The sequence below is a fragment of the Pundamilia nyererei genome, unplaced genomic scaffold (assembly GCF_000239375.1).
Source record: "Pundamilia nyererei isolate P.nyererei 1_Seehausen unplaced genomic scaffold, PunNye1.0 scaffold00069, whole genome shotgun sequence".
NCBI lineage: Eukaryota > Metazoa > Chordata > Actinopteri > Cichliformes > Cichlidae > Pundamilia > Pundamilia nyererei.
Window position 1 is genome coordinate 610,469 of NW_005187470.1, and position 15,585 is coordinate 626,053.

Sequence of the window (15,585 nt, forward strand, 5' to 3'; positions counted from 1 at the left end):
GGGGAATGTAATAGCTTATAGTGCTAATGGCAGCCTGAGCACTCAAGTCCCAAACATTCAGCCGTCTCATCTCATCTGGGCTGTGTAATTGCCCTCCTGGAAGCCGCCACGCGAAACGGCTGCTTCCGTAGTGAAGAGTGGCAGCTGCTGGGTGTTGAGGAGCGGGCCTAGGTCAGATCCCCAAATGGGGCTCCTTGCAACCATGAGATGTCATAATTAATAGCTATCTGGGTGCCTGGGGGCCAGTTTTGGGTAGGTTTGGGAGAGTGTATGTCGAGGGGGGGGGATTATTTGGCTAAATGGAAGCCAAATAGAAAGAGACGCCAGACGTATTCTCCACTTAACATAATGTACACTTATCACCGCTTTGCCTGTAGCGAGTGAGCCTGTGCATCATCTTACCGCCTGCTTTTCATGGGTGTTTTTCTCTCTTGCTTGCATTAGGTTTCCCTCCTGTATCGAAACGCACCTAAAGATATGTTGCTTGGGTGCGTCATGGGAACTTATTAATCTTTGGGGACCAGTGTTCTCCCAGTTAAGTAAATATACATGAGCTGCTGCGCGAGATACAAGCTCCCAGCACCTCCACAAAAATCTGTTACTTCAGCTTCCCTCTTTCTTCCCATCTTCCTCCCTCTTTCTCTCTCTCTCGCACAGTCGCTCTCTAACATGCCGCCTGGGGGCAAATCTCACTCTGTCTCATCTGCTGCTTAATTTCACTGGAGCGGCCCTCAGTAATGAAGCGCCTTGATGTACATTTGCCAATTCCTGCCTCTGCCACTGCGATATAATTGGGATGTGACTAAGCATGAATACCCAGCACAGGGTTGGTTGACCTCTCGGCGACCCCGCGGAAAGCGCTTTTGTCATAATGGAGGTATTATCTCACATAATCTGGGAATGGAGAGGGATTGTCTGCAGGGTGCCAGGGATGGAAATGAATTGATATAACTCCCTGCTCCTGCATACCACGGTGAAAGAGGGGATGATATTTATTTTTAGCAAGATATTTTTTTTCTCTTGCTCATAATGAAGACATTTTCTGCTTATCTATTGGTGCTTTGTGTTTATTGGAGTAGCAGAGCAGCTTCTGGCAAAAGCAGGGGCGTTTTTTCTTTTCTTTTTGTTTTTTAGGAGGGAGTTTTGATGTTGTGGAACTAAACAGGATTTGTCTTTTTGTGTGTACGTGTGTGTACGTCAGCCTTCTGCCCGTGTAGGTGCACTGTGTGCTCACGTTAGTGTGTACTTATGTCTGTTAATGACCCTGTAAAATGACAAGCTGAGCTGGCAGTGAGAGTACAGCCGACGGTCAGAGAGAGACAGAGCGAGAGGGAAAGTAGGAGAGTTCAGAGGGAGGTGTGATGAGGGGGGGGCTATGTTCACGAGGTCGGTGGTTGCTGTGATTCACCGTGCTGTCATCAGAGGGACTGAGGCCCCTGAGTGGCCCTCTCTATTCCCACCTGAGAGCTCTGCAAATGGAGGGGCCGCGCTGTCATTATTTACAGCCCGCAGCTCCTAACCTTGGATTCTGCGCTCATCGCGGCGAGGGGAAAATCAGATTGGACTTGACGTGTACCCGAGCCAGTGACCTTGATAAGTGTGAGGTGCCTGCAGCAAGAGGTTAGGGAAGAAGAGCTCGCAGTCGTGCGCACGCATGTACACGTTGGTGTGTTTGTGTATTTCGGCCAGGTGGGGAGTTGGAGGCATGGTTGAATGACAGAACCATGACTCAAGATGACACCTTGGTAGGGCGCACTCACGGACCAAGATGCAGCAGGCATATGTGACATTATAACTGTTCATTTCCTAAGGCCTAGTCTGGAAAATAAAAGGCGATTATTTATTTTTCTGAAAAAAAACCCACCACAAAAACCAAAATCAGCTGTTGTGAATTGTTTTGATAGTTGCTCAAAGGTTTAGTGGTGTGACAGAAGACGATGCTAGGGATAGAGTGAGATGGAGGCAGATGATCCAATGTGGTCACCCCAATAGGATCAGCGGAAAGAAGAAGATGATGATCCATTGACAGCACACAAAAACAAATACCTGCTAATTAGTGCGAAGTAAAAAACTAAAAATAATAAAAAAATAATTGATTTTATTCACAAAAAGTGAAGCACAAACTTTTGGGATAGGCTGTTAGTGCGTATTAGTTCCAAAAGTGACAAACACAACTTAGAGGTCAAGATTTAATCAGATTCATAACAGGTGAAATGTAGCCACGCCCCTTGCAATGCTAACTTTAAAGTTGCAGTTTATAAAATCTTACCATGAGATGTCAGTAGATCCCAGATTGCAGTCAACTGAATTCTATTTTCCTAGCCCTCCCAATTCAAGTGCATAATCCTAGCAACTCTAGCCGTTCATCTGTAGTGAGTGTAGGCCGTAAGTACACTGTTTACCTCAGCTGTTAATATGTGTCCATGGCTATTTACTCTGGAGGAGGCTGTGAAACTGTGTAATATTTAATTCAATTCAATTTTATTTACACAGCACCAAATCACAACAGTCACCTCAAGGCGCTTTGTATTGTAAGGTAGACCCTACAATAATACATACAGAGAAAAACTCAATCTTATGAGCCCCTATGAGCAAGCACTTTGGCGACAGTGGGAAGGAAAAACTCCCCTTTAACAGGAAGAAACCTCCGGCAGAACCAGACTCAGGGAGGGGCGGCCAATGTTTGCCTGCTTTAGCTTCTAACATTGTTGGACTCTTCTCTCAAACAAAGTGAGAATGTAGTCAAATAGTTTTTTTTAAGGACACTAGAGCCTAACATTAGCTAACATAACGTTAACTTGTAACCAGCTGTTGTTGTTGATGTGTAGCCAGCTCGTTATCTGGAGACCGGAGGGTCTGATGTCTAATCTGCTAATTACATTTTATTTGGATGCCAGTGTTGCTGTTTCTTCACGTTTTTGTTTCTCTGGCAAAGGAGACCCCTTCTCAGATAACAAAAGATAAGTATGATCTTTCATATCTTGAGGCTGAAGGTGCAGACACAAATTAAAATTGACCTCCACAGCATGCTGTGCCTGCAACTTCTCTCTCTCCTTTTGGTGTAAAACACATTTAGGTGGAACGGTGATGTCCATCTCTCCCAACGTCTGTTTATTGGAGAGTTCATTAATTTATTAGAAAAGACATACAACACATAAGTCAAAAATCAACGTGTATTTATGAGTACAGCTTTCTTTTTGTCTCTTAAAAAGCTTAAAAATTGACTGGCCTCTAATAGAATCCTAACATGGGATTTATGCCATCCCTCGCGTTAGTCATGAAGAGGTAAATTGGCTGTAAACAAGGCAAGAAGTTTTCTTTGTTTCATAAAACAGAGATAGATAGTCAAAAAACTCTATGCCCTGATCAGCTGCGCTTGCAAATTGTCAACCTTAGTCTGGAAACACAGGTGAGCTTTGTGCGATGTAATGAATCTTTTCCTGGATATTTTTATTTTTATTTTTCCTCCTTATTTTTTTTTTTCATCTGAACTACTTACCTGGAGACCAGAAGGGTGGGGCATAGGGGGAACGCAAAAAAACAAAAAACAGAGGAAAGCTTCTCTAGACGGTTGATGAAAATGCATTTTTCTTCCCCCACCGAGACGCTGTTTGGTCGTGTGAAATGATTAATTTCACACATATACAGGTCATCCCCAAAAGCAGCAACATCTCATTCACAAGGGGCCCCCGTCAGCAACAAAACAGGAGTCTGCAATAAAACGAGCAAACAGCAGCACGTACTGTACGTCAATAAATCTTTGGAGGTTAAACCTGAGCGCTGTAGAATTTGAGCAGCCCCCACCCCCTTTTCCCTCATCAGGTAAAAGTCACTGAGTACATCAAGACTGTCAGGACCAAAAATTGTCCAGCGAGCAGTTCGGGGAGTGTCCTGCGGTAGCGGCTGCATACTCTGTCACACACTCAGAGTCTGTGTTTGCATAAGAAGGATGAAGCCTTGAATTATGGGGTTTGTGTAAATAAGGAGATGAGACTGTTTTTAGCACACATGGAGGAAGGAGTGCTTGGATGAGAATAGTGCCTCTGTGCGGAGTGGAATTGGTCTTGGGCTGTTTACGACAGCTCGCAGCCCTCATATATCACAAGCAGTATGTTTGCTGTGAAGCTACAGTTTGTGTGCCATCTGCCTTAGCTGAACTTGACCCCTCAAACAGACTTATATTTTGTAAACTGAGCTCTGTGTAACTGTTTTCATTTTCTCCTTCCCAGTGGATGCTCCAGAAGCCCCATAAGGTGGCTACCTTCTTCGGGTGCATCGGGAAAGACCGCTTTGGCGAGATCCTAAAGAAGAAGGCCGAAGAAGCCCATGTCGATGCCCATTACTATGAGCAAAACGAGGAGCCGACTGGTACCTGTGCAGCCTGTATCACGGGAGACAATAGGTTTGCAACCTTTCATTTATCCTTGACCAAGGAGTAACCCGTAACCCGGCTTTAAGAGAGTCATTTTGGTTCATTTTGACTTCCACGGGCAAGCAGTTGACTTCTCGGGGCTAGAAGTCATAACAGGGAATCATAGCTCAGCTCACACATCAAAAGGAAAAGGAACAGCTTGAGCGTGTTTTTCCAGGCCCCCACTCAGTCTCTGCCGTCCCAGTGGGTTGTCATCCATCTATAGGCTGACAGTAGCAATGTGTTAGGGATGCCTGGGCTATCCCAGTTCTCACCTGTCAGCCTTCTCGACTGTAAAAGGGGCTTTAGCCTCTCTGGTGACTCTCACGCCAGCATCGTCAGGTCACAGCCTACACACACACACACACACACACACACACACAGATACACAAATAACACTAACATTAAGGGCTCCTGTTCATGATAGACCAGGTGTGGATCAATAACCACCTCCTTCAAACACTCCCTTCCTTTACAGCCCTTTATCCGCTGCTACTGGAGTTGTCAGTCAGTCAACGCCTGGACCCTGACCGCCCCGGGAGTCAGCCCTGCTGAATGGTCTTAGTGGGATTGTTTGATGTGGGCTCTGACACCTGAAAAGGTCAGGTGCCGTGCTCAGGGAGACGAGCTCTGTAATATTTCTTACAGGTGTTTAACAGACAGCTCAGGAGGCCAGAGGAAAGGTCGCCAGCAGGGCCAGATTGGAAGGGTGATGGCTTTGAAGTACTGGGAGCCAGTGTGTCACAGCCCTAAGGCTTTGATTAGTGCAAGTCTTCAAAGATACAGAAAAAAACCCTGCCTCCTTTACTAAAATCTGACAGTTTGAGTCCCAATCTGTGCAGATGCCCTACGTTGAATAATCACATTTTAGCTATTAAGAAATTAGTTTATTAAAATCTTACAAGTGTAATCAGGGGTTCAATCAGCCAGTCTCTCCAGGAGCTCTGAGTTTTTGCATAGTAATTGCAGCCGCAAATTTCTTTATATCAACTTTTCAATGCAGAAAACTGCAATAATTTGTGCAGATATTTAAAATATTTAAATATTTTAGATTGTGTGAAGATCTTGCTGATAATTTTCACGTTTAAAAACTCCCAGTTTGGTGAAAGATGCTGCTAGCCTGTCAGCAGTTATTTTCTGTAGCTTAGTTTTAAGATAACCTTAGCATAACTTAATATATTATTAAGCACTGGCAAGAACCTCTGTAAATTAATTGCTTAGATTCATTACATTATTAATACTTAAAGCCATAGCTTATTTATTTATCCATCTAGATTTCTTTGGTGTGAGTTGCCAGTTTTGGAGATATTGTTGCAGAAATGTCTGGCTTCTCTTGAATGTTGTGGAAGTTAATAATGTAAAAGTAATGCCTATTTTCTCTCTGCCAAACTACACCCAGCAAATATATCACTTTACAAAAGGAATGATTGTTGAAGTGAACAATGATGCGCACTTCTGTGGCTGGAGGGGGTGTAGTTCAGTAGAAGGGAAATTACAAATACACTAAACACATGACGACTAGTTTGTGGATTTATTTTTTATTTTTTGGAGGAATCAGGTCCGGTTTTCTAAAAAACAGATGTAAATACGATGAAACAATTTTGTTCAATTTTATTCATTAGAAGGCAGATGTCGCTACAGCTAATATCTTCAAAGCTGGGTGTCTCACAACCAAACAATGGAGATGAATAAATGGCACTACATGCCAGTGGAAAAACTTGAGTATTTTGTTTATGAGAGTGAACCGTTCCTTTGTTGTGTTGCCAGTTTGTTGGAGTGTACACAGCCTGTTCACCACATTCACTGGTTTTCTATAGCATAATTGCTACAGTTTCACAAGGGAAAACAATAGTTTGAGACCGCAGCACGACCAAAAATGCAACAACTGTGTGCAATGAACTTGTGGTCTCTTTGGCTTCGAAATTTTTCTTTCGAAGATGAGGACCAGGTCTGCAACCACTCACAGTCAGCTGCCATCTTCAAAGTGACATTCGTGCGTAAAGATGGGATGAAAAGGCGATACGATGGAATCGGGCTGCTATCGGTTTGCAGCTGACTGGCGTCAAGTTGATAATTATGTGGAATTTCTTTGTGATAAACTGAAAAGAATCACAAATCTGTTGCTGGTCACATACACAGAAATTCACATTAACTACTTACATTCAGAGCAGAGCCAGAACCTCATCTGAAACAGAAATGCCTTCACAAGCAGTTATGTTGTTGCTGCAGGGCGTTAATTTAACTGCAAAATGACACAGCCACTTGGTAACTCTGCACTTGGGATTTTCAACATAGCATTTCAAAACATACCAGTTTTCTTTAGAAAGCATAAATTATTTCTGCGTGTACACAATAACAGAATTATTTCAGATAAAACCACTCAGGTCAATATTATCAAACACCTGATCTTTTTATTGAGCCATGGCACAATAATGTGCTTTAACTTGTAATGCTCAAAGCTTAAAAAATCAAGTTGAAACTGAGGGTTATCTTCTAGCTTACACACAGTATAAAAACTTTAGCAATGGTTTGAGCTCTCACTTGAGAAAACATCATGCCAAAAACAAAAGAAACCAGTTCAGACTTTATCTTTAGTTATAGTGTTTCCAAGTGTCAAGAACTGGAGTGAGAAGTATCATCAAGAAATTTCAAAGAAGGCCACACAGTACAGAACAAGCCTGGCAGAAGTAGGAAGCGGAAATTTCAAAGATTCTGGAAAGAAAGCTAGTGAGAGATGTGTCTAAAGACCCCAGAAAAACTGCAGAGACACGATTGAATGACTTGAGGAATGAAGTCAAAGAAAACAATCACTAAAACCCTGCACAAGAGGAACAGCAAGGAAAACTCCACTTCTCCAGCAGAAACACTTTTAAGCCAGAGTAAAGTATAGTAAGCAAGAATATGCACACTGGAAATGTGTCCCTTGATCAGATGAGACAAAACTAGAGCTCTTTGGCCACAGAGATGCTACTGATGTTTGGAGATAGAGAATGTCCCCAGTAGTGAAACACGGTGGTGGGAGTATTATGCTGTGAGGATGCCTTAGTGTGCCTGGAAATGGGAATCTCGTCAAGGTGGAAGGAATCATGAAGGAAGAAGGATACGGGAAGATTTTAAAAGAAAACCTCAAGCAGTCAGCAGAAAAACAGAGTCTGGGTCATCGCCTTGTTTTCCAACACATCAACGTTGCTCATCGTGAAGAACTACCTCCAGAAGATTAAAGTAAACGTTACCGACTGGCCTTCATAAAGCATCGTCTTGGAATTCTGTAAGGTCCGTGCCAAACTATCATCGGATCTAGAGGAATTTGAGAGATTCACCAAAGGCAGTGAATCTGTCCTCATCTGTAGGAATATAACAAAAAAACAAGCAACTGTCAGCCAGTAGAGTCGAGTCTAGTAATGCAAAGACAGGCGTCTCATAAGAGTTGCGCTTATTGGTGCTGGTTGACAGATTGACTTCAACCTGTTCACAGACTGTATGCGCTTATAAACCAGATGGCAACTATTTGCAAACCTTCACCAATCTGTGTGAGAGCAATTGAAGTCTCTCCAAGTGTTTGGCGACAGGTTTCCTCCAGCTGACCCGTACTATTGAAAGTGGTCGCACACTCAATCTCAGCTATTTTCACTCTAGTTTGAGTTATAACAGAAATCGATGCGTGACAGTTATTCCACTTTGATAAAACTAGAAATCATTCCTCTGGATTTCCTAGTTTTCTTTTCTTTCCTTTTTGTTAAATTCCTAATGAGCGTTTTAACCTGGAGTGCCTCACTGTGGCATTTCAGCTTGTCCTCTTAAATATGTCACATCATAATGGTTATTTGCTCTGCTCACGTCCGTTGGACTTTCTCAGTTAACAACACTCGTTTTGTCTGTCACGCTCGTAGCAACCTTTTGAGTCCATTACGGCAGCTCCGGTCAAACACGGTCCCAATTCAGCTGCCATATCGTAGCCTTCATCATCACACGCTGATCAGCTTAGCACACTGTTACTCTTTTCTTTGACACTAACCACGGAGAGCAGCTTTTTTTCCCCCTTTTTTTTTTCTCGCCATGTGAGAACAGACCTTCGTGTAGCAACACCCTCCTGTCATATGGTCGCCTAGCAGTTTTCGCCTAAGTAGCTATGATGGTTGCACTCATTTTGATGGCCGCTCATAAAGATACAGCGCACGAGGACTGGCTAATGAGCTGTGTTAAGACAATACCACCTGCTTCACTTTCCAGCTCCCACCACTCACTACTCAAGTGTTCATTTAGTAATCTCTTTCTGTTGTTTTCCCACCCTTGTTATCTATGCAGAACTTTTACAGGTGATAATATGATATGAATAATTTTAGGGTGTCTCTCTTTTGGCTTTGAAAACCCCTCAGCTTGTTTAATCTCCTTTCTTTGGTGTATTTTTTCTTTTTGAGATAGCACCGTTTTTTTAAAGAAAGGAAAAATAAAGAGATCCAGATAGACTTTAATTCACCTTGGCTCAGACATTCTTAGGAACTATTATCATCCTTATATATCACAAAAGAACAAAGGAAAGTCTGAGGCCTGAGTGTTTTTTAAGGATGTTTTTGAGACAAAATTAAGATGGATGATAAGCGAGGCAGAAGATTTATGGGGTCTGTCTCGGCAGGTCCCTTGTTGCTAACCTGGCAGCGGCAAACTGCTACAAAAAGGAAAAACACCTGGACCTGGACAGCAACTGGGAGCTGGTGAAGAAAGCCAAGGTCTATTATATTGCGGTAAGTGAGACCCTCTACATTCAAAATGACTGTTCCCCAACTCCACTGCCAGAGGAGGACAAAATGTTAAGAGGCTTTATTCAGGAAATGCCTCAGCACGCCTTCTGCATTGTCAATATATCCATTCATCCTTTGTCAAGTGAAATGAGCTATGTTACCTATTGAGACAATACAGCTCCATTTTCCCCCTATTTTTTCCCCCAGGTCTTTGTGCGCGAAGCTGCAACATAGTGTGAAATTGTTCTACATGTAATGCATTCATTCATTTCTTTTAACGTGAAGACAGGCCAACAGGTGCTGTGAAAGTGTGAAAATTGATTATGCAAGTTCATTCGGTTTTAGCTCCCAACCCCCCACTCCCACGCAATCTTCTCCTTACAGACAAAACACACGCACAGATTGAGGAGGACAGATGTGCGCTTAGATATTCACACACGCTCGAGCTGCGCCCACTGAGGTAATGTCTTTACTTACAGCTTCTGGAGTGGGATGGCCTGCTATGCTCATGTTTCACTGTTTGGGATTATATTTAATTCCGGCAGATCGACATTTTCTCTGATCTCAAGTCAAGACAATAGCCCTGAAATTGCGCTGCATTCCACGTCTTTAAGCAGTTCATTATCAACATAAATCAGCGTTAGTGCTCAGCATTCAGCATACTCCTTGGCATGTTGTCCCAAGTGATATTCCCAATTCCCCCCACCCACCTCCCCATTGCCCACAAGTCCTCTAAACACGAGTGCATCGCAGTGCAATAATGATGGAGGTTTCATAATTAGCAGCCCAGTCGAAGAAACAAATACCAAACGAAAAATTGTTTATTAGAGGGGAGGAAAAAGAATCTTTCAGTGGTCGTGCCAGAAAGCAGATCAGTCAGTCCATCCTCCAGAGTTTGTGTGGTCTCATTTTTAGCCTCTGCTTCGCATTAGCAAACATGGCACATCCTCTGCAAATTGGCAGTTGGGTTTTGCCCACATCCGACAGCGTAGCGCGCAGGGGAAAAGCTTCCGTGGGATTTGGAAGGGGGGATAGAAGGGCCACAAATGGGTGTTTGTCAGTGCTTGGAATCTAAAACGTGGTGTTCAGCGTCCCTCCTGGGCCTCTTTGTCAAAACAGGGGATCATTCGCTTTATTAGAGTCCCGTTCGCACTTCTAAAGTACTTAGCCAGATACACTGCCACAGCTATTCCCACTTAATACTGTGTGGCGTGTCTAGACCAGCGTTCACTAAGGCCTCCTCTCTCCATTAACCTTGTCGAGAGCACTCAGATGTATTTACCCAATTTACGGCCAGATTTTACATCTTCTCCCTCTCTCCCGCTCACTGTACCAACCTTTGCTATGCATTAATGTGCTTTGTTGATTTTCATTAAACTACTGCTGTGGTGGTATACGTAGCTTTGTTCGCTCTAATCTGTAAATTTAATTACCGGAAAGCGCACAAGAGCGTGCGCGCGCAAGAGTGTGTGCGTTCGCGTTCTGTTTGCTCGCACATGCCTCTGTGTTTGTCTGAACATGCGTGTTAAAGAGGTGATTGATGAATCCTGGCAGAGGCTCTCAAGGTGCCTGCTACTATGTGGTGTGATTGGATGAAAACAGAGTTATTAGAGGGCTCTTGCAGCCAGTCTGGCTCATCCAGCATCAGCAGCGGCGGCGGCGGCAGCAGCAGGGCTGGTGGCAGACACAGAGCAGGGAGGCAGCACTGCCATTTCTCACAAAGAGAGAGAATGTTGAACTCCTGCCAAATGTTTGGTGGCAGGCTGTTGCTAGGAAATCTGGGTCCTTAGGCAAATCATTGCACAAAGACCAATAACAAAAGCATGAGGGGGAAGAAGGAATAGCTAAATGCATTTCAGGCAGAGGAGATCTCTTTTTTTTTTTTTCAGTGCCGTCACTGCTGCAGTGATGTGTGCAGTTATTTCATTCCCCGACGACTGTAAACATCAGAAATGGAGGGTGATGTATTGTAAGAAGGGGCGGATAGGGGGGGGTGAGTGACTCTAATTGGAGGGGGTGATGTGTGCATGTGCACACTGGCCCAGTTAGCCTCTTCTCCCTCTCCTGTTTTTTTTTTGCTCCCACTTTCCTTCCATCCCCATCCCTTTACCCCCCTCTTCATCCTCCTCTTTCTCCTTTTTATTCCTCCTTGTGTCCCCCTTCTCTTTTTCTCTAGTCTCTCAAACACACACACAGATGCTGTTAAACACACACACACACACATTATGCAGCATACCACTAGCTTGTTTTTACCACCGAGGGCTTTGCCCTGTAATTTGATCTCCGCTGCTTGATGCATCCTCCATGATGCCACTTTGAATTAACCTACGTCTCCACAGCTCTCCTTAGCCCTGGATAATAAAATGGCCTCTCCTAACTTCTGCCATTTAAATTCAAGGGGGAAAAAAAACAAAAAGGAAGAAGAAGGAGCTCCACCTCACGGTCATGCACAGTGAAACCAACAGAAACGGGGAAGAGGGGAGACGAACAAGACAATTGACTGTGAAAAGGCCTGTTAATGACTGGGCACAGATGGTCAGAAATAACCCAAGGATAGACGGAGGAGACGCTCGCCTCTGCCAATTGGCCTCATACGCAAAACTCACCCAATGAGACACAAGCTGCAGAGCTGTTAGGTCACAAACCTAATCACAGCTGCGGATGCTGTTCGTTTGCACCCTGCGCTGGGAGCACAATCCACGTTAGCCTGCAAGAGGTTAGCCACGCCCAAGGAAAATGGCTAGCCCGCCCTTTTTTTTCCCAGTTTTTTTTTTTTTCAAACAGCACAGCAAGTTGAACTATAATGCCTCACACTGTTAACACTGGCACACCGCATATAGCATTAATTGGCAGTTGTATTCTTGCCCTCACTGCAGGGGAAAGCTGAGTTCACTGTAGCATAATATGCAAGGAAAAAAAAGGAGAAAGGGAAGGCAAAAGCAGAAAAAAAGCGCAGTACTGGCACCACAAGCTGCACGTCAGCCTGCTTACACCCCAGAGTGGTGCACGCACACACACACATTGTTACTCCGCCCGACCAGCCCCCTTCATTTTGCAGCCAAAAAAGCAAAGGGAAAGGTTTTCCACACACACACACACACACGTCTAACTGACACCTCATCAGCCAGCCGAAGGGCTGATTAGCACAGAGGTGACTGCGGCTGTGTCTCTGTCCAACTCAGAGGACCACACTGTCCTCACACTGACCTTGAGATCTCCCTCTCTCCTGCTTTTCTACCCTTCTCTCCTTCTTACTCCCCCTCTCGCCACCATTCTTTATCTCCTCCCTTCCTCCATCTCCATCTCCCCTCTCCTTCCTGCCTCTCCTTTTCTGTCTTTTCTCTCTCTTTCCTCCACACTCTGTACTGCACCACTCTGCACTGCCCCTGTCCTTCCACACAGCCAGGGAGGGATCACGAGGCAAAACGCAGGCACTGGAGAGGAAAAAAAAGAAAAAAGAGGGAGAGGGAGGGAATAGAAGTGGATGGGGGAGAAAAAAATCTGGCAGGCTCCCCCTTTGTCTGCAGGCGATCAGTTACAGTCTTGGTTGCCGATGAAATTTAATCCCCACCGCATTTACATGCCAAGTTTGACTTCTGGCAAGCCTTATTAAATAGATTTGTAAATCATTTCATCTTGATTAGAATCTGTTCTCAAGGGATCGAGATTTTTTTTTTAAAATTTTTGCCTTGCTTGTGTTTTGTTATGTGTACAATCTGTGCCCACTGGTGTTAAATTTTGTGAAAGTCAACCCTCGGCGCTGATATTTTTCGGTGCACGCGAGCGTAAGCGGTAGGTTTTGAAGGGGGGACAAAGAGCAATGGGTGCCAAATCCCGTCTGTCACCAGCCAAGCCACTGTGTCAGCATGTCTCTCATCTCTGGAGGTCATGTCGGTGGCCGAGCTACTGCTATGATGTGTCTCCTCTTTATTAGGCTGACACCACAGTGTCTTTAGCGTGGAACAATGTCATTTCAAATTGCGCCTAATCAGATGGCATTTTGTAATTGGCAGCAAACATCTTATGAATATGAATTCATAATTGTTCAATTACAAGTCGACTGCATCATATTTATTGGCTAATTTATTTTTTTCTCCCGCTGGCCTAGGCCAATTATAGGATTTCAATCTTGAGGCAATCAAGTGATAAGGGTGAGGCGTTTACTGTTTGCTGTCACTATATAATTCTCTTGAATGTTAAACATGCATCTGGGAGGGCTGTATTTGTCAGAAGACTGTGCATGGAGGTGCACCTGCCTAATTGAGTGGTAATGAGCTGTCAGGAGCGCAGGCTTGGTGATTGGCTCCTGGCGGGATGTCCTGTGCCAGTGGGATGTATGGGCTGGCCCAGCCCGGCTGGAGGATCAGCCAGCTCCACGGTGCTGCAGGCCTGAGTGGGCGGAGTGTGGCAAATTAGGGTGAAGAGGGCAGAGACACTGGCTGCTGAGACACTGTGGCTTTTACTGCACTGTGGGATTTATTTAGGTTGTTTACAATTATCCTTAAGACTCGATTCGTTCTTGCCGTGTCAGATTTGGCAGACAGTTTTTAGATGTTTTGGTTAAGTAAAAAAAGCAGTAGTGCATTAAAAGTAAAAGTTCTCTTGGACTTGGAGCCCTCGTGTATTCATTTTGATTTACAGTGTTTACGGTTAGAGCATAAATAATGTGTACCAACTTAGACTACTGCATTATATTAAAAATGGAGTCTGAATTCTAAATGTGAGATCTATCCACTGTAAAGTTTCTCTTCAAAATTCCTTCAAGGGAATTAATAAATGCAGCATCCACTCCATGGCTGCTGGTATTTGGTCTCATTTTATGCGTTGTGTGCGTTTAATAGATACAAAAATGAAAGTTCAGTAACCTCTGACAAGGCAGCTCACTTTCTAGCAGTATGATATATTTAATATATTTATTTTGTTTTGTTTGTTTTTATCGGACTTGTAAGTTTTTAGTGCTGTGAAAACTTATTTATAAAGTTATCTGCTTGCTGAAAGCTGTTTTAATATTATATTTTTTATTTATGTGGCTCTAGTACATGTTTAGCTTTCATTTTTTTATTTTCATTTTTAATAATAAATATCAGGTGAAAAAAGGTTTTCATTACAAGTTTGTTTTGTTAAAGAAATGAAAAAACCAAACTTATTCAGGAACATTGCTCGTGTATTGAAACTATTATGTATTTAAAAAGTTATAACCTGTTACAGTAATGTACATGCCACCATGTTCCTGTCAGTCTGAAAGCTCATTATCATTTAAGTAGCGCTAAATAGCTTTATTATCACTTTGGATCAATTTATTGATCTTGAAGGAGAGGTCAGAGGTCATATGGGACATAATATTTTAAAACATATGGCATTTTGCATATGTTGACAATACACATATACACTTGTATAACTCATATGTTTGAGTTTTGAGGCTTTTTTTCAATTTATTTCCAATAAATCATTAAGTTGACCTTGTAGGTGGATGTAAGCCGAATTCAGAAATATGAAGCCAGTAAAAAAACCTTATTTCTATCTAGAGCCCAGCAGATGGCGATTGCTGTGGTGTGCAACGGCTTTCTTACTTAACCTCTCTAAACAGCACACAAATAGTCTATCACAAATTACTATCATGTAATCAGACTGATCTCTTTGACAGTCCTATAATTGGTATTATTGTGTCTGTGTAGATTCTCAGTCATTCAGGTCATGGTAATCTAAGGATCCTGAAAAGAAAAGCGACTGGACGTCTTCAAGAATATTAAAAAAGTCCAGTCGCTTATTACCATCGCTTAATATTGCATTACCATTGAATGCAATGCAATGGCTGACCGGTAACCCGGCTCCAGCCCCACACCACAAATATCAGAGGAAGAAAACGGATGGATGGTAGAGAGATAATGTACTTTTATCTCACTAGTGATTGTTCTGTTTGCCCATTTATTCTATATTTACAGTGTAATCTTTGACAAAGGAAATGTGTTGTTGTGCTGAAGGTTTTCAGGATGTCAAGATTTCACCTTGTTTATTACAGAGAGGAAGTTCTCATCGTACGCAGTGGGTTATGTATTGATCTTTATGTATTTATTGTTGTGCACAGATTTCTGTGTGAAGTTTAAAAGGATTTTTTTCATTCCTGTATAGTTGCAGGAACCTTGACTGAGGATTCAGTCAATGCGGAATATTAGTTTGATGCCATTGTTAAATTAGTAAGCTGTGATACTCAGCTTTACCCAAGCATTGCTTCATAAAACAAAATATAATCAATACATAAATACAAATACCTTTGTTGAATTTATATTTATTCTTAGATTAAAAAATACCAATGGAACAAAGAAAAACTTTGTTTTTAATGTTATATAGTTATTTTGTTAAAAACTTTATTCATTTAATCTCATTGTGACAGTTGCATTGTCTTTAGCTGTCATTCACAGTCCTCCTAACTTCTTC

At 42.9% G+C, this 15,585-nt stretch overlaps 1 protein-coding gene across 3 annotated transcripts in view; it reads left to right on the plus strand.

Annotated features, from left to right (window-relative positions):
• Positions 1-15,585, plus strand: part of adkb (adenosine kinase b) — a 125,195-nt gene that overhangs the window by 46,138 nt on the left and 63,472 nt on the right. For all 3 annotated transcript variants that reach the window (XM_013911705.1, XM_005736381.1, XM_005736383.1), the window contains 2 exons: positions 4,230-4,402; positions 9,045-9,153. In XM_013911705.1, the coding sequence (XP_013767159.1) occupies positions 4,230-4,402; positions 9,045-9,153 (282 nt within the window). The remainder of the gene's footprint in view (positions 1-4,229; positions 4,403-9,044; positions 9,154-15,585) is intronic.